At 44.8% G+C, this 19,865-nt stretch overlaps 1 protein-coding gene across 4 annotated transcripts in view; it reads right to left on the bottom strand.

Annotated features, from left to right (window-relative positions):
- Positions 1-19,865, bottom strand: part of RBM19 (RNA binding motif protein 19) — a 223,749-nt gene that overhangs the window by 58,572 nt on the left and 145,312 nt on the right. For all 4 annotated transcript variants that reach the window (XM_029619798.1, XM_029619799.1, XM_029619800.1 and 1 more), the window contains exon 23: positions 15,015-15,120. In XM_029619798.1, the coding sequence (XP_029475658.1) occupies positions 15,015-15,120 (106 nt within the window). The remainder of the gene's footprint in view (positions 1-15,014; positions 15,121-19,865) is intronic.

The following is a 19,865-nucleotide window of genomic DNA, read 5'->3' as shown; positions in this document are numbered from 1 at the left end:
CTAAACACGAGTGGGCTCTCCCCCACAACAGGGCGGGACTCTGGACTGATCCGTGGTATTCCAGGAACGAAAATTAGCAGATAAGAACCAATTTTCTTTTCCTGTTCATACCCGGATCAGTCCAGACTCCTGGGATGTACCCAAGCTTCCCTAATTACGTTGGGACTGCTCGAAGAACACTTTCGCCAAAATCCATGGTCTCTGGGTCTTGGACATCCAATCAATGTCTGCTGAAAGTGTGCAATGACTCCCAAGTAGCCGCATGACACATTTCTTGTGGCGACACCAACTGGCTTTCAGCTCAAGAAGTTGTCTGAGACTGAACTGAATGAGCTCTCAATCCCTCTGGAACAGATATAAGAAGAGCTTATGGCCTCTTTCAACCATCTTGCAATCATGGACTTTGATGCTTTCTGCCCTTTCCTAGTCCATAGTATAAAAAGATGGTCGGACACCCTGAAACTACAGGTGACTTTGATAACGCAATAAAGTGCACTTTATATCCAAACATCTTAAATCTTTAGCATGCGGAGACATGTCCAAATTTGGGAAGGCAGGAAGTTCCACGGTCTGGTTCAAGTGGAATGCTGACACAGCCTTTGGAAGAAAAGAGAGCACTGTCTTCAAAGAGACCCCAGAATCTGCAATCTTCAAAAAAAAAAAAAAAAAAGTTTCTATGCACGATAATGCTTGCAATTCCAAAATCCTCCAGGCAGAACAAATGGCTACCAGAAAAACTACTTTCAAAGTGAGATCTTTTAATGTATATCTTTTTAAAGGTTCAAAAGGAGCCACACACATCCCTCTAAGGAACAGACAGATTCTGTGAGGGACATTTTCCGAACCGGGCAACGTAGATATTTAGCCCTGTGAAGGAAGTAAACTACATCTAGATGGGCAGCCAGTGACACACCGCACACTTTGCCTCGCAACCAGCCCAAGGCCGCAACCTGAACCTTTAGAGTTGAAAGCCAAGCCTTTCACCAACCCCTTCTTTAAAAAGGCCAAAAAGTGGGCTATCGAGGCCTGGGTCGAGACTATTCCACAACCCAAGCACCAGGACTCAAAGACTTTCTAGACCTTTACATATGACAAAGACGTGGACGTCTTATTAGCCTACAACAAGGTGATAATGACATCCTCTGATATCCCTTCTCTCTCAAACAACTTCTCTCAAAAGCCAGGCTGCGAGATAAAAGTGATCTGCCTGATCTGAAAATACTGGACCCAGATGAAGCAGCTTCAGCAAAACGGACAATCTGCAGAGGATCGTCCACCGCCAAATTGACCAGATCTATGAACCACGGTCGCCTTGTCCATTCTGGTGTCACAAGAATTACTTTTCTGGGGTGACTTTCTAAGTGTCACATCAGTTTACCCACCAGGGGTCGAGGGAATACAAAGTAGGATCCCTCGGGGCCAAGGCAGAACTAGAGCATGCATGCCTTCCGCTCTGTGCTCTCTTCTGTGATTGAAGAACCAGGGTGCCTTGGCGTTCATTCACACCACCATCAAATCCAGGCAGGAAATACTCCACCGGTGACATATTAGACTCATCACCTCATCAGACAACTCCCACTGCCTAGAATCCAATTTCTGGTGACCGAGAAAGTCCACCTGCTTGTAGTCCACTCCGGCATTGCGAGACGCCGCTATCACTGCTATCACTGCTCTGCCCAGAGAAACAAATCCTGAGCCTCCTGGGCCATCGCCCGACTCTTGGTTCTTCCTTTTCAATTGATATAAGCTACCGTGGTTGCATAGTCTGATAAGATGTGCACTGCACAGCTGGTCAACTGAGGCAGAAACATAATCAACATATACCGCACTGCCCTTGTCTCCAAACGATTGATAGACCAGGCCTTCTCTTCCTCGGATCATCACCCCTGAGCCAACTGATCCTGGCAGACTGCTCCCCAGCCGGAGAGACTAGAATCTGTGGTAACCACCACCCAGTCTGGCACTTCCAGGTCCACTTCACGTCTCAAAGGTTCTTGACCAAGCCACCAAGAAAGAATGGACCTAGCGGGCTCCTCAAGCGGTAGGGGAAGATGAAACTGTTCTGACACAGGATCCCAACAGGAAAGGAGAGACCGCTGCAGAGGTCTCGTAGCACAAAGGCCCAAGGTACTAGCTCTAACATTGAGGCCATAGAGCCCAACACCTGGGGTAATCCCAGACCTTGGGTACTTTCACTTCCAACAATTGGTGCACTTGCTTCTGCAGTTTGAGTATATGATCTTCTATAAGGATCCTGCCCTGGTATCTCTCAAAAATTCCAGAACTTGAGACAAGTTGAGATGACTAGTTGCCATATTCACCACCCATTCCAGTGACCTCAACTGCTCTAGACTAGAGCTACCGCCTGGACTCCAAGGGCTTCCGATTTTGCTCGGATGAGCCAGTCGTCCAGATATGGATGGACCAAGATGCCGCTTTTTCTGAGCGTTGCCACCACAATCACCATCACCTTGGTAAACGTTCTTGGTGCTGTTGCCAATCTGAACGGAAGGGAGAACAATTGAAAATGTTTTCCCAAGAACGATGACGCGCAGAAATCTTTGGTGACCCGGATGGATCAGAATATGCAGGTAAGCTTCAGTCAAATCTAGAGATGCCAGGAACTCTCCCTTGTGCACCACTGCAATTACTGACCGCCGCGTTTCCAGTTGAAAATGAGGAACCGTGAAAGAGACATTCGCCTTTTTTTTTTTTTTTTTTAAATCCCAAAATTAAACAGAAAGACCCTTCCCTTTTCGGTACTATGAAGTATATGGAATACCTTCCTGTCCTTTGTTCCTTCACTGGAACATGAGCTACGGCTCTCAGCACTTGTAACCATTCCACAGTTTCTTGAACCACCTTTCTCTCACCGATCAAAGTACAAGGAGTCACCATGAACAAGTCACTTAGCGGATGAGAGAACCCTAACACATAACCATCTCTTATCACGCTGAGGACCCACTGGTCTGCTGTGGTTTTGGCTCATCCTTGTAAAATAGAGTCAAACGCCCACCAACTGGAGGAAGCGAGGAGTGGACTGGCATGGCTTCATTGGGTGGACTTGGCTCCGCCAGAACCCTGGCCGAGACCCTTTTTGTCTGGCTCTCTGCCTCGACTGAGGGTCTACCCTGCCAGAATCATCTGTTTGACTGAAATCGGGCCTGCCCAGCAAAAGAACTTCTGTTTCCTCTGGGCTTACCTTCTGGCAACCTATGTCCCTTAGTCTCACTGAGACGTTTTACGAGCTCCTCTAAGCCTTTACCAAACAGAAGCTTTCCCTTTGAAGGGTAAGGCTCCCAAATGAGACAGACCACACATCTGCAGACCAGTTCCTTAAGCAAAGGATCCTTCTGTCCACAAATGCAGACATCATGACTCTCGAAGTTCTGATGAGGTCATATAATGCATCTATTACATAAGCTGCCTGCTTGGCTTCCGACAGAGACAGTGATCTTGTAGCCTGTAACTGCTGCACCCAGCGCAAATTGGCCCTCTGCATGAAACTACTGCACACCACTGCCCGAATGCCAACCGCAGACACCTCGAATATCCTTTTGAGATGAATCTCAAACTTCCTGTCCTGTATGCCCTTCAGCGCTGCTGAAGCCACTATAGGAATGGTAGTCTTCTTTGTGACCACAGTCACCAATGCATCCACCTTAGGGATCGCCAACAACTCCAGGATGTCCTCTGGCAATGGATACAATCTTGTCATTGCCCGGCCTACCTTCAGGCTCTTTTCTGGAGTATCCCACTCTCTGACTACCAGGCTTTTTATTTTTTATTATTTTTACAGACTTGTGAAAAGGAAAAGCTTTCGTGGGACCCCTCAGGCCATCCATGAATGGATTCACTCCCTCATGATCAGACTCTTCCTGAGGCACTTTGATGCCCAGCTCCTCGTGAAACTGTGGATCCAGATCCTGCTCTTCCAGACCATCATCAGTCCCCAGTGGGTCCTTGACCGGTGTAGAGGGAGCCGGGAAACTGGGAACCTATGGAGCTCCACTGTCAAAATCCTCAGAGTCGATCCCTGGACTACCTGGAACTGCCCTCATCCCGAGGACTCTGGGTGCCTTGCGCAGCCCCAGACCACTGGACCTCCCAGGTCTCTTGTCCAGTCGCATAACACATGGCCTCTCTGAGGGCCTATGACCAGCTGCCTGGCAACCCAAATAAGCCTCGTGCATAAGCAGGACAAATTCTGTAGGAGACTGGGGTGGAAGCTTGCAATCCCTGACCAGGTAATTCCCCATCAGCATCTGATGGGGAATTACACGGAGGGGTGTAAAATGGTCTGGGGTAACTGGGAGGTATACAGGCCATCAAACCAGGGGGGTTTGGAGGACCTAGCAGTTAACTGTGAGAACTGGGGACGAACTTGGAAAACAGGTAATGGCGTCGTGCATGTCCCTTTTAAAATTTCCCCCCTTACGCAGTAGAAGCAGCTTTTGGGTACACAGGTGCGTGCTGCCAAGCTATTATATAATGCGTGTATGTTATAAAATAGCCGTGTCCCTGGGCGTGGTCTAACGCGCATGCACATGTGCGTCTCCATGCCGCTTTGATAGTTACCATCCCTGTGTCCAATCTTTCTTTTTATTCATTTTTAGATGTCTTGCATTTGCATATAGGCACCCAAATCTGTTCTTTTTATGCCTACTCACAACCCACTTATTATTAGCAGTTTATTCATGTAATTTGAAATCATTCACATTCGTCTGTTCATCATCTACCTGAGCTACTTTGGCTTTCAACAGATCATTTCTATCAAGATATTCAAATTTTTCCCGTTTTTAGCAGTATCTTTTGAAGATACTTCACTCCGAGCCATATGCTGTTGGACGACTGTCTGCTTTCCACTATGATGTAGCTAAAAAACTCTTCGATCTCCTTTTGAATGGTTAGCATGAATCCATACTGAAGGTCTCTGACAGTGGCTAGTCCGGGTCACAATGGAAGCAATGCATGCAAATCTCTCTCATACATATTCATCGTGGATGTCCTGAAAACCTGACTGGCTAGGTGTTCCCTGAAGACTGGGTTGACAAGCACTGCTCTAGGAACTTATCCAAACCTCTTTTAAAACCCGCTCTGCTAGTTGTCTTGACCATGTTCTCTGGCAACAAATTCCACAGTTTTATTGTGAGCTGAGTAAAAAGTACTTTCCATGATCTCTTTTGAATCTGCTGGTTGTAGGTTCATGGAATGTCTCCTTGTTTTAGTATTATTTGAAAGGGTAAATAACTGTTCTTTATTTACTCGTCATGCCCCACTCATGAATTTATAAACTCTCTTTTCCAAGCTGAAGAATCCTAGCCTGCGTAGCCTCTCATCATCATTTCCTTTGCACTCCTCTGCACCATTTTTTAGTTCTACTACATCTTTTTTGAGATGGGGGCGACCAAAACTGCACATAATACTCAAGGTGCTGTTGCACCATGGATCAATAATGAAGGAATATATTATTTTCCGTTTTAGTCTCCATTCCTTTTTGGATCCTTCCTAACATTCTATTTGCTTTTTTGATTGCTGCTGTGCACTGAGCTAAGGATTTCAAGGCACTGTCCATAAGAACTCCCCAGCACTCTCTAAAATCCTATCTAGGTGATGCAGGGGATTCATTACCTTTGCATCAAGTATGGAAGTTACCAAGCACCAAGGAATATTAAGCTGGTTAGTGTTTTATAATGAGCTCATGCAGTATTTCTTAAATGTGGCCACCAATTGATGTTTTTGGATGAAGGAATTGGTTGAAGATAACCAAGTATTTTAGGGAAAAACTGTCAATAAGAGTGCACTCTAAGGCCAACAAAAAAAAAGTGTTGCGAAAACTCCCAATTTAGTGCATTGCTGTTGAGATGCCTTGTTGTAAGAGTGCAGATAATGACAGAACCTATGAAGCTGCTTGCTAGCTTTCTCTCTATTTTGCTCCGTAAATTTACTGGCTCAGAAATGAGAAAAATCCTTGGCTGCCGTATAACTCTTCATAAACTGTGAGGTATCCCTCATTCTGATCTTCCCTCTAATTTTTATTTATTTTTTTTTATTAACTAACAGCAAAATATTACTTTCTGGGAAAACTATTTTCTAAGCTAAAAAGAAATAAACATTTCATTTAAGCACACATTTAGCACATGTTAATATTGGATAATTAATGCTTTGATCTAGTTGAGGACTGGCGCCCATATAAATCACTTGTGCCCTCACTTCATCCAGGAGTTACATTATGACGTTTGGGATAGAAAACCATCAAGGAGGAGACACATTTTCATTCTCTGATAGGCTGACCAGTATTTAGTACTTAGGGGGCAATATTCACAGCTCCCGCATGGAAGACATGTCCAGGCCCTTGCCCCTAATTTTCAAGGTCGCCATAGGCTGTGCGTCGGCTTTTCATGTGGGTGCAATTTCAAAGGAAAACAATGCGCACCAATTCCAAGCTCCCGCCTCTGCCTGTTCCCCTTGGGGAGCCCCTCTTCACTGTCCGGCTAAAAGCACGCCGGCTACGGCAGACTGCGCGCACGGCGATTTTTCAACAGACAGTTCACCCGAGGAAATGACACGGAAAACCGCCCTTGCTGCACGTGGGCAAAAAACCGCAACGTTGGGCCACGATGTGGGTACTTTTATCTGCATTTCTTCTACGTGTTCCCGGCACAATGCGCATAGTTTTGCATTTCCATGAATTCGCGTATTGTTTTGGCCAGAAAAACTATTGGCAGATAAAGCAAGTGCAAATCTCTGTGGGTATTTTTTTTCCCCTTGGGTGATTTTGAAAAGGGGCAGCACACGCATAATAGCCCTTTGAGAACTGGTGCGAAATCCACCAGGAAAAATCCACGCGGACTTTGTACCTGCTCACACAGTTTAAAAAATAGCCCCTCTGGTGTCACTTTGAATGGCTGCACTTGGAGTAACCATTCCAGTCACTGAGGGAGGAGGCCGAATCTATTGGGTTAAGAGTTTCAATACTGGAAGTAAAGTCTGGTTCACATCCAGACACTGCCACTGACGCACTCTGCGATCTGGAACCACTTACTCTGTCTTCTTGTGCTTCATTTAGTCTACTGAAATTTGTAATTGCTAAATCAGTAAACAGTTTTGACAATCATTATGGAAGAAAGGCACCACTACATCAAATCCTCATCTGCCCAAATTGAAGAAACTATTGCAATGTTGAAGAAATCCTAGTTTGTCTGAATGCATAATAACCAATGCGGGAAAAACCCTAAGACAGTATAAAACCCCAGGTACAGCTTTTACCTCAAATCTCTAAATAAAAGCAAAATATAAATTAAGTAAATAAAATAAACAAACTGGGATGTAACTGGACAGGCAACATTTCATTTAGTGGATAATTCACCTTTAATGGCCAATGAGAGGCTTCTCTCTCACCCGTCACAACCAGAGAAAGAGAGCAAAAAAAAAAAAAATCAAAGAATATGATCATTATGGAGGAGTAACAGAATAGTGGAGTATGGCCTATGTGAAACTTCAGGGAACTGTACTGACCACACTGGACAGGCAAAAGCGTTTCAGAGTGTACCTGATGTACCTGCAGTTACACACTGGACTTTTTCTGCCTTCTTTTGGATTACAAAATAGAGACAGCTGGTAGGAAACTGTGCAATGAAAGAACCTACACAGTACCACTCTTGCCATCATCATTAAAGCTCATATTCTACATTTAAGGTGGCCTGGTAGCCACTGCAAGCTGACGAACGCACCTGTTAGCACAGCTGGAGTGTCAGGCTTGCTCTCTGGCCATATTAGAGTCCTCACCCAAAATCCTACATTTTGGAGGTTGCTTTTAAATCTTAAGCCCTGGCTATACCTGATCATAGCCTTGGTTTTAACCATGTTTACTACAATAAATGGATTTCCTGAAACCTCCTACTAGTCTTGTCTGTGTCTCTGGACTAGATTGTAAACTCCATGGAGCAGGGACTGTTTCTTATGTATATCTGTATAGTCTTTTTGTGGACTGCAAACTGGCTAAAAGATCAGAAACAGAGAGTAGGATTAAATGGTCTGTTTTCTCAGTGGAGAAAGGTTAACAGTGGAGTGCCTCAGGAATCTGTACTGGGACCAGTGATTTTTAATGTATTTATAAATGAGCTGGAAAGGGGTACGACGAGTGAGGTGATCAAATTTGCGGATGATACAAAATTATTCAGAGTAGTTAAAGCGCAAGCAAATTGTGATGAATTGCAGAAGGACCTCAAGAGACTGGAAGATCGGGCATTCAAATGGCAGATGAAATTTAATGTGGACAAGTGCAAAGTGAGGCACATAAGGAAAAGTAATCCATGTTGTAGCTACACAATGTTAAGTTTCATATTAGGAGTTATCATCCAGGAAAAAGATCAGGGTGCCATAGTGGACACTACATTGAAATCATCGACTCAAGTGTGCCAGAGGTCAAAAAAGCAAACAGAATGTTAGGAATTATTAGGAAAGGAATGATGAATAAAACGGAGAATGTCATAGTAGAAACATAAAAACATGACGGCAGAAAAAGACCGTATGGCCCATCCAGTCTGCCCATTTGCCCAATTAATTTAGCATTATAATTCCCATCACTTCCTTAGAGATCCCCAGTATTTATCACATGCTTTCTTGAATTCAATATTGTTCTTGCCTCTACGTCCATGGGAGACTGTTCCACATATCCACCACCCTCTTTGTAAAGAAATATTTCCTAAGATTACTCCTTTCAACCTCTGTATCACCCATGGTGAGACTGTGTGCAACTCTGGTTGCCACATTTCAAAAAAAATATAGGTGCACTGGAAAAGATTCAGAGAAGGGCAACCAAAATGATAAAGGAGATGGAACAGCTCTCCTATGAGGAAAGGCTAAAGAGGTTAGGGTTGCTCAGCTTGGAGAAAAGATGGCTGAAGAGATCTATAAAACCATGAGAGGACTAGAACAAGTACATGTGAATCGTTATTTATTCTCTCAGATAACAGAAGGACTAGGGGGCACTCTATGAAGTTAGCAAGTAGCACATTTAAAACAAGTTGGAGAAAATTATTTTCTACTCAATATACAATTAACATTTGGTATTCATTGCCAGAGGATGTGGTTAAGGCAGTTAGTATAGCTGGCTTTAAAAAGATTTGAGTAGTAAAGAACGAGCAGATTTAATATTGCTGATCATATTGTATAGCTACTATTGATATTCTTGTTACTTACTTCTAATTGCATATACAAGGTTGCAATCTGCGAATTGTAAACAACTCGCAGATTTGGCTGCGGTCAGTCAAACTCCCACGCACACACACCTTTTTTCTTAATGCGTGGGTTTCTCATTTTTATACTCTAATTCTCTTTTATCTTTAAACAACAAAGAACTAGTCAAGTAATACTTTATCTTATAGCTGAGACAGAGAAAACTGGACATGACTTATAACACCCAGCAAATAATATTTGTTATGAAACTATGTTACAGTATTTTTGATGGCACCTGTTATCGCGAATGCCGGTATATAAGAAATTCAAATAAATAAAATAAATAAATAAATAATTGTTAGAACTCTAGACACTCTATACAACATATAGTTATGTGCCCTATTGTGAACCGTTGTGATGGCACCCGCTTAACGACGGTATAGAAAAGATTTTAAATAAATAAATAAACTATACTATCTGAAAATTATTGTAAAATAATGTTTATTATATAATAAAAATCAATTAAAAAAAAAAAAAAGATTTAGACAAAGCTCCTGGAGGAGAAGTCCATAAATTGCTATTAATCAAGTTGACTTAGTGAATAGTGACTGCTATTACTGACATTAGAAGTATGGGATCTATTTAATGTTTGGATACTTATAAGCTGGATTGGCCACTGTTGGAAACAGGATGCTGGGCTTGATGGACCCTCGGTCTGACCCAGTGTAACAACTTGTGCTGTTATGCTGTATACATCTAATAGTACTATAGAAATGATAAGTACTAAAATGAGGACAGGGGAACAGAGAAACCAATGGGAAAAAAAGAAAAGTAGAGAGATGTAATAAAACCAAGAAACTGAAGAGGAAAGAACAAAAATCTGAAAACTAAAGGAGAACGAATAAACTAAACATTGCCCGCTCCGAATTTAAGAAGGGCAGGAAATAAATGCTATAAATAAATAGAACAAAAGAATGAAATATACAGAGTGAAACAAAAAGTGGAGAACAAAAGAAAAGACATAAAAATGGCTTGAAGTTGGGGCAGATCAGTGAAGCCCTCGGGATGGAAGCGGTTGAGCAAAATGGAGGCTGCCTGTCACCCGCACCGCACACAGAACGAGGGCAGCACAGCAGGCAGCTCTCCCTCCATCAGGCCAAGGAAACCTGGAGGACCCCCTCTGTGCTCCAGAGGCGTCCGATGCCCTCTTCAGAGCCTTCTCCCACTCGAGCTGCTAATTAGCTTCCTGGAGATGAGAGCCGCAGCAAATTGAGAGCGAAGACCGCTTCCCCTTCACCTTCCTCTCAAACTCGTGCCATGCACCCAATATCCGAGCTCTCATAAACCACTGGAAATTGACTTGGGACTCCTAAGCCAGCTGATCACAGAAATGTTCTTATGAATTTACGCACAGGCCTGAAGTTGAATTTGATGATGGCAGCCAAACAGTCATCAGCTTCTGCATGAAGAAGCAACTGAGGTCCCTGCGCTGGGTAGAAAGGCGGTCTTATGGTCATTGTATATAAGTGTACATCTGTGCTTGTTTTATACCTCCATTTCTCTTTTGTCTCTGTAAAATAAAAATGTGTGTGTATGTGTATACACACATGCACACACATATATAGAGGTATAAAAAAGAAATACAGACATAAAACAAGTACATACATACGTGTGCACGCACACTCTCATATACAGTAACTCTGCTAGACACCACCCTGGTGTGTGTGCAGTTGCCATGCATATAACCACCACAGTAACATCCTACTTTTATATAATCAGCATGGATAAGTTAGCCCAATCTGTGTACGACATCTGTGGTTTATAAAGTGACTGGGGACATTAATCGTTTTTTTCTCCATCTAGGCCAAGGTAACAGCAAACTAATGGCAATTCTGGACTGGTGTACTGTCAATGCCCCATAACATGCAAAGTTACGCTGTGCCTGCCATTCAAATTTTAGTACCTCCCTTGGTTTCTGTTTAGGCGTAAGGAAAGTGTGGAGTATAGAGGATTGGCTGTAAACCCAGACACCTGAAAAAAATAAACCAAAGCATCTAATTTTGGACTTCGAAAAAGCCATTTGAGCAGTCCTGCAATATCTGGTATATATGTACAATATTCATTCTATAAAAGCTGTTTCCTTGGCTTGATTATAATCTGTGTGTAATTAGCCCCATCTAGTGGTAAGAGGAATGAAATGCAACTACGTGATAACAGGGCTTCTGATGCTTGGCCAGTAGGAGCATTTCATTACAGAAGCTGCTATAGGATTGCTATAAAATTCAATGGTTCTGATCACTGATGTCACATATTTCCTCATGCGCAGTTCTCAGTATGTTGATGCAGGACTAAATGGGTCACAAGGTGAATCTCATTAGGTAAGTCAAACTTTATGCAAACAGTTCAGAAGACTTTTAGAATTTACAGCATTAAACTGAAGGGGAAATGCTATTAAGTACTGTCATTTGATACAATGGCCTAATGGCCCAAGAGCAATGTTATAGGGTGCATGCAGGAGATCTACACTGAGTTTTCAGATGCAATTCCTGTGCTACTCAGCCAAGCAGCACTCCGCAATTTCACATCCACAACAGTGACTGGACATCTTTTAAGGGTAAATTTGAATCCAACCTTTTAACGGTATAATCTGAACCCACTCGGTGTCTCTTGGATTGCAAGATCATTACTGCAAAGACTGTACTGTTGAGGGTAATGGTGGAGCTTTAGCAAGCGGAAAAACCATGGCTGAACTGATGAACTGAATAAAGATCCATGGTACCCCTGTTTCCACCTATATCAGTCATAAATGGTACAGAGCCTGGCTCAAATTCAGGCAGGTTAGACAGGTAGGCTCAAAAGTAACTTTGATGGGGAACTCAATACCAATAATGCAAATTTACATGCTACCTTTCATTCAAGCAGGGTTCCACTGTGCATTACAATGTAATATTTCAAGAACAGGCAATGCTGTGGTGCCTGGTCTTCCAGATCCCTTTTTGCACCTGGACTGCATGACCATTTTTCAAAGGGAAGTGGGAAGAAGGAACAAAGGTTATTATCATTATTGGCCAATTGCAGTCAAGTTAACTGATGTACTGGGATACAACGGAATCAAGATCGCATAGCGTCAATGGCAAAGGAAAGGCTCGAGCGCAAATCATAGGATGTCAAACTCATAGGTTAAAGCCCTAACCAAAGAGACCAGAACATATTCCTATATTAATATTTTGAATAAGCTTCCTAATCACAGGGCTGAATTGGACTGAAGAAAAAAAGAACTTTTAAAATAACTGTGAGAAGACCACTATGGTGACACCTAGTGGTCAGAGTGAGGGTGACTTTGTACCAGGTTCTGGAAGAAGCTGTGGATTTAGATTTCATTACTCGCCTTTCCAAATCTGAGCTCAAGTCAAAGTTACAAATGCAAGTACAGGTGGTAAATCCTTGTCCCCAGAGGGTTTACAATCTATGGACGTAATTTTCAAAACTTTACACAAGTAAATGAGCTTTTGAAAATTGCTAATTTTATGTGCATAACTCCTTTGAAAATTCACTGCATAGGGTTGAAATTTCAAAAGACTTTGGGGCCGATGTAATAAGCAGGTGTAATGCTGCCGCGGGTTTCAGCGCGTACTGTGCACATCTTTATACGCGGCATGCAAACCCTAGACGGGTATGTAATAAGGGTTTGTGAGTGGGAAAAACGGGCGTATAAACCCACTTACCAAACTGTGGCTCGTGCTGCACGAGTGCACGCTAATGGAATGCAAAGAGGCAATTATCTAATCATGGGCAATGCAGGGAGCCGCACTAGCAGGGAGATCGGGTTAGTGCGGGTTTTTTAATGCAGGTTCTTAGCACCTGGGTCAGGGCAGGAGTTAAGTGAAAGCGCCAGTGTGGAGACCGGTTTTTTTATGCTTTTGCGGGTCAGCCAAGTGAAGGATGGAACTGGTAAAGAAAAGGCAGATTGTCAATGAGGCAGAATCACTGATCTGCGTTTCACGCTCTCGTCGGTGGTCGGAGTCCGATCATGAAGGGGTTGAATATTGACCAAACCACCTTCACATCAACTTCTGGACCACCAATTTATTCATTTTTCGAAGGCTTTTGCCCCGAGAATCAACTGTGGATGTCCACGCGCTGATGGGTGTCCCCGTAGGTTTCTCCGTGATTTACTACAGAGGGCCACAAGTGCGCTTTACTGCGCGCATTATGGATGTATGTTTGGTGTATCTAATTAGCATATGCGGCCGTTATTACATCCTGCACTGCTGCTGGTTTTTGCTGCGCACCAAATAAAATCCGCATGAGTTTCGGTGTGGGTCTTATTACATCGGCCCCCTTTACAAGGTGAATTTGTAAAAGCCCGATGTGCGTCGAAATTAGGGGGATGCATGAATGTGTCGAGTTGGTACGCGCCGTGTGGATTTTAAAAGCCACCTGGATATGCGCACACTTGCTGCTGCACACACAAATGAAAAGTTAAAAAAAAAACAAAACGGGGCGCGGGCATGGTCTGGGCATTCCTGCCCTACCACATAACAAAACAAAAATATCTAGACTGGTCAGCGGGGTTTTAAGGGTCAGGTCTAAAAGGGGGGAAGGGAGGCTATTAAACTAGAGGGCGTTTCGAACTCCTAACCCTGAACTAGGCGAACTGGGAATGAGCTGGGAAAACTGGCAATGGCGATTTTAAAATCCCACCACTTACGCGGTGGAAGCGGCATTTGCGCGCACAGGCGCGCGCCCACTTCAAATTGCATGTGGTCAGGCTATTTTATAACACGTGCGCACCACACCTACGCATGTGATAAAATGGCCGCGTCCCTGGGTGCAGGCTGCCAAATGTGCGCCCACACGCCGCTATGAAATTTGCGGTCCCCGTGCGTAAATGGGCTTTTGAAAATTGCTACGATAAATCCTCCTTTTGCGTGCGTAACTCCTTTGAAAATTCACTCCTAATTTGTACCTGAGGCAGTGGAGGGTGGTCTGCGGCCTCTGGCCCAGTGCTGTTACTTCGATGGCTTGAATAAATAGAATTTGGAGGCTGAGGGGAGACGGGAAGGGCTAAAAAGGGTGAAAAGAAATGAGGACTTGTGGCACTATAATTCCAGTAAAGGCCAGTTCCGGTTTTTCTGAAAGCCTGAGGGAACAGAATGAAACCGACGGGCCCTCATTCTCCCCTCCCTGTAAGCGCGTCGCAGAGCTGGAGCGGTCGTTTTCCTGTGAGCTGTTCCGGCCATGCTGAAAAGTGTCCTGATCTGATGGACTGCCTCTTGCCCATCTGCTTTTGGGTAGAAACCTTTTTAAACCCTTTAATATTACCGTCCTCCTGTCACATCCCGATGCCACCTTTCCGGCTTCAGACCAAAAGCAGTATCAGTCCTGGAGCCTCCTAAAGCTGGCTGACAGGAACATCCATTCACGAGGACCGTGACAGCGCGGGCGCGCGGGTGGATCCCAGGACACGGGTGCCCTGAAGCGCCTTCTCCAGGACGGCTCTGCCGCACTGACTCCACCCTCCCTACCTCCCCCCGCCTCGACCTCTGCGCTCATCAAGCCAGTTTAGCACTCTGAAACGCTCAAGCTCAAAATGGTTTGCCATCACACGTCTAGTTCATCACAGCTTTGGAACTAAAGCGTCATCTGTTACTAAAATATTTAAAATGTTAGAGAACGTGCTAATAAAAAAACACAGTGAGGGCTTAATAACAGCACTCGACATATGTAGGGCTTTCAGTGAAAGCGCTTTGATATCTACGGGCACCAGGTGGACCACACTAGCTTGGGCGGCTGGGAGGAGGGGGGGGGGGTGTGTGTGTGGGGGCGCTTACCTTGGCATCCTGTTTCGTGAGGAAATCCACGAAGCCAAAGCCTCGGTGGGACCCTGTGCCACTCATCTTCTTCGGCAAGCGAACCGTCTTTAACTCCCCAAAGGTGCTGCACAGTGACAGAAAGAGACAAGTTTACCAAATGGAGAGGGGGAGAGAGAGAGCACCAGGAAAATGAAAAGGCAAGAGCTCAAACAAAGGTTGGGAGGGTGGGGGGAATTATGCTGCACAATAGGACACATTAGCTTAAAATACGGTTTGCTGCCGTGTGCATGTGAAGTTCACATTAACCCAGTAACATTTGCACTTGGGCACACGGTGCTATCTAATAGGCAACAGAATTTAATAGCAATGATAAAAACTGTCAGTGTAACGTTCTTCCTCCTCCAGCTCATACGGTTAAATACAGCTTTGCTGAACATCTAAGATTAGGCGGCAGATAGCGTGTTAGCCCTGAAAAAGAAAATACACACGAGTTGGGCAGAGATGATGCCCGTGTCAGGCCAACTAATGTTTCGCAAAGCAAGCTTTAGGGATTTCCAAGATCCATGTCTTCAAGCTGGAGGTGCCCTTGGTAGCCCTCAAAGCCTTACATCTTTTAACACTCATTAGCCACACAAAGGTTTCATCTCTACCCAATGACTTTGCAAGTGTTCCCTTATCATATATCCAGTATGCTATACACTTGGCATGCAATGGAATGACAAACTTTGTCATTACAGATGCACCTGAAATGCATAAACCTTAATCTGCTGGGGCCATTATGGCTTATCATCGAAGGCAGAAAGTGACAATAAACTTTCTATAGATACTTTTCAATCAATCAAGATCCCAAAGTGCTTTAAAGTCACTGCATCTGCACATGCACTGTCCGATCCCGAGTGCAGGAAAACTCTAATGACCCCCACAACCTCCAGTAATTCTCTACATCTGGGCCTGGCCAGGAAAGCAACTGGTCACAATGCTGGGGCTTTTCCAGGGGGCGATACAAACCCTGGACGTGATAGAATAAATGTCAAAGGTTGCCACCCCAAGCCTATAAACACTGCCGGTAGGGAATATCCCTGGATTAAGAGTGGGATTTGGAACAGCAATCCTGGATTGCTATTTTATACCTGGCTCAGCACCAATTTGCTTCCCGGGGGGGGGGGGGGGGGGGGGAAGCAAAAACCCTTCTAGAGTGCCCAGAAAGAGAAAGGCAGGGTACCAAAACTGCGGCCTTCCGATTACTTTTTAAAAATGCTTTTATTTTATTTACATATTTTTATAGCCCGTAATACCAAAACAACTGACCAGTGCGGCCTACAATATCCCAATCATAAGAATCTATGGCATTATTATATACATGCACAGAAAAACACACAAATGAAAAAAAAATGCAAAACAAGTTTCCTATAAGAAGAGAACCATAATAACTAAAAATAAATGACTGACTAAAAAGCAGTGCCTTCGACTTAAAACCAACCTCAGAATTATCCCTACATTCACAAGGTAAGGTACGCCACAGCCCTGGACTTGCTATGGAAAAGGCTCTAGCCCCAGGCTCTTGCCATTGATATTCAGGAAGAACATGTACACCTTATAAGCTCTCTGGGAAAGGGACTTCCCCGTCATGCTATGAACCCTAACCTCGCCCCCCCCCCCCCTACAAAAGAACACAGAGAGGGAAGATTATGGAAAAGGATGGAATGAGGGACAGAGAAGGATGACAAGCGGCTGACAGGACAGCGCTGGGAGCAGGGCGCGTGAAACATAGATCCCAATGTTCCTCCTGCACCTCTGGCACTCACTGCGTGACCTTGAGCAGGGCATCAGACCTGGGAGGGGGGGTTTCAGGCTTCAAGCACCAGATCTTTGATGCAATTTATCATAGTGTGCCCTGTGTGCACTAATAAGAGTGAACAGAAAGGGGGAGGAAGAAAGGGAATGGGAGGAAGAAGAGAAGGAAGAAAAGAGAGACGAAAGGAAGAAGGCAATGACCGCTGCTGCCATCTCTGGCCCCCCCCCCCCCCCCTCACCCTCAGCTCAAGAAACTCTGGGAGGAAGGAGCCGACTCCTGCCTGCCTCCGAGTCATTTCACTCCTTTGGAGCCATTTCTCAAAGCCCTCCCCCCACACACGTCTGCAGGCAGTAAATATTTAATGTACACTCCGGCTATGAATTCCTGTATTATTTTATCGGAAAACCTGCACACAGAGACACACACACACACACAGAGCGCTACAAAGCTGTGGGGCCAAGAGAGCGAGCAGGAATAAACACGGTAAAGGCCGTAAACGCTCTTATGAAATGATATAAGCTAAATCCAGGGAGTTAACCCACTGTCCCGCCAGCATGACCAGCCATTCATCTTGGCAATTTCCTTCAGGCAGCACGATGTGTAAATGTTGCATTATGAATCCAGAAAATAAAACCGCACGCTTCCTCCCCACCGTTTCTCCCTTCTCCCCTTGGGATGCGGCTCGGGGAGGTGGTGGGGGACGACGACACCCCCTTCTCCTGCCAGACACGGAAGGCAAGAGGAACAGCCCCTTGTGATTAAAAACCTCCTATTAAAAAATGCAGCGATATGCAGGGGAAGAGGAGGAGGCCGAGGGATTGATGCAGCCGGCCGCACTCTCAAGGCTGAACCCTAAACTCTATAGTGACCTCTAAGGCTGCCCTGGACAGCAGAGTCGGTATCTCTGGTTGTGATGTAACGCACATTTTTATTGTTGAAACAGTAACTTTTTTCTTTTTTTCTTTTCCCCAGCTAATATCTTGCAGATCTCACTTGCTTCTCACCCTGCAGTGCTGTGCTGTATTTTTTTTTTCTTATCTCCCACCATGACAGAGATTATGAGATTTTTTTTTTTTTAAAGCAGTCACTAAGCCTCTCCCCCGCCCCCACCAAATGTTGATCCTCCCAAGTCTCCATCAGGTCTGGTTTTTCAGGAGGTCTTCCCAAGATTCTGTTAAAGATGCAGGAACGCGGGCTGAATGGATGCTCGCGACGGGCCCGGAGAAGGCCGTTATCCAAAGGGGGTCCCTCCACCCCAGAGGTTCTTAAACTTATCTGACCACTGTACCCCCCTTCATGAGTTTGCGATTATCCTGTCTACCCCCAGGTTCATAGATTTATTTTATTTATTTGTTTTGGTTTTTTTTGCAATTTTTTCTTTATTAGGAATGTTGCGCACTAAACGGAAAGGCAGATACAAAACCGCAAACGGGGATGAGGAAACCGCACAGCGCTCCAAACATGTTTCCCTACCACGGATTTTTTTAAATTCATAGTACATGCAAACAAAGGTCTACAAAAAGGTTGCAGGCGACACCTCTTATTGAAACAGCATGAATTTAATATATTACTAACTGGTTCTGGGGAGCTGTGCGTCCTTCATCGGTTATAAGGAAAATGAGCAAAGGATGATGGTGCCATGCATTCAAGTGGAGGGGACTAGCACACAAACTGCATGATTAATCCAAAAGTCACAGTAAATAGTATATTTATATTTCTGCACAATAGCTCTGCCTGCTTTTCAATTGTAAGTCTTGAAATTCTTAGAGGCAGTGAAGACAAAGCAATAATTAAGAGTGGGGGGGGGGGGGGGGGGTAGAGAAATTCTTTCACACACAAACTCTCTCTCCCCCTTCCTTCCCTCATCACCTTTAGTCTTTTAAAACTAACTGATCATTGTGCTGCTGCCTCTTCCGCGCTTCAACCTTAACCCCTCCCTCTTCAGCATCAGCCCACATGCGGCTGCTACCTCCAGGCCTCCTGCCAATGACCTCTGCTGCTGCGGCTGGGCAAGACTCCTGAGTGTGGTGGGAGCCCCTGCTCCCCAGCGCTGCCACAATGTGTGCAACCAGAGCCGTTAAGGTGCCTATGACCAATATGGCCACTGCCATAGGCGCCGCTACCGAAGGGGGCAAGAGTGCCACCACGTGCTAGCGAGAGCAGTGCGGCCGGCGGGGCCTCAGTAAAAGAAAGAGCAGCACAGCCCCCGCTGAAATAGACAGCGTGGTTGGCAGGGCTTTAGTAAGTGGAAAAGCAGTGCATCCCCGCTGCCGATTCTAGAGGGTCCTGCACTGCTTTTTCACTTACTAAGGCCGTGTCGATCACAGTCAATTTTGGCAGGGCCTTGCTGCTTCGGAGGAGGAGCGTGCTCTGCCCTGCCAGGAGGAGTCCAAGGGCAGAGCTGGGTCAGCCCCTGTGGCCGGAAGTCATTCCCTTGGCCGCAGGGGCTGAAGGAGGAGACTGCTGCTTCCTGCTACTTCAAGAGGGGAGTGAGAGAGAGCCTGTGTGTATGTGAGAGACAGCATGGGTGTAGGAGAGAGCAAGAATGTATGGGAGAGTGAAAGAAGAGCAGGTGTGTTTGTGTGTGTGAGGGAGAGAGAGTGTGAGAGAAAGCATGTGTGGGTGGGTGTGGAAGAGAAAGAGTGAGAATGTGTGTGTGGTTGTGTGAGGGAGAGAGAAAGAGAGCAAGCATGTGTGTGCACAACAACCCCAATTCCTCTCTGCCTGCTACCCCTTGACAATTTCAGGGCATCTGCAAATCAAAAGTTCCCAGATATGGATAACGGGGGATTTTTAAAAATCCTTATTATAGTTTTAATTGTTGGGTGTTATTTGATGTGTCTGTTTTGAAATATTTTATTGGTGTTTGGAAAATTTTTATATGAGTTTTTAATTAGTGAATGTTATTCTATTCATTAGTTTTGAATTCTTTTTATAGGTATGGCTTTACTAATTTCATTGTTTTATGAGGAATGGCAATGATTCTGGTTTTCCATTGTTGCAGTGCATATAGAATTTAAGTTTGTTGGGGTTTCCAGTTCAGTTTTTGTCTGTACATTTCTGTTTATACTGTA

The sequence above is a fragment of the Rhinatrema bivittatum genome, chromosome 11, assembly GCF_901001135.1.
Source record: "Rhinatrema bivittatum chromosome 11, aRhiBiv1.1, whole genome shotgun sequence".
Classification (NCBI taxonomy): Eukaryota; Metazoa; Chordata; class Amphibia; order Gymnophiona; family Rhinatrematidae; genus Rhinatrema; species Rhinatrema bivittatum.
This window is presented reverse-complemented; position numbering and strand designations above follow the sequence as displayed.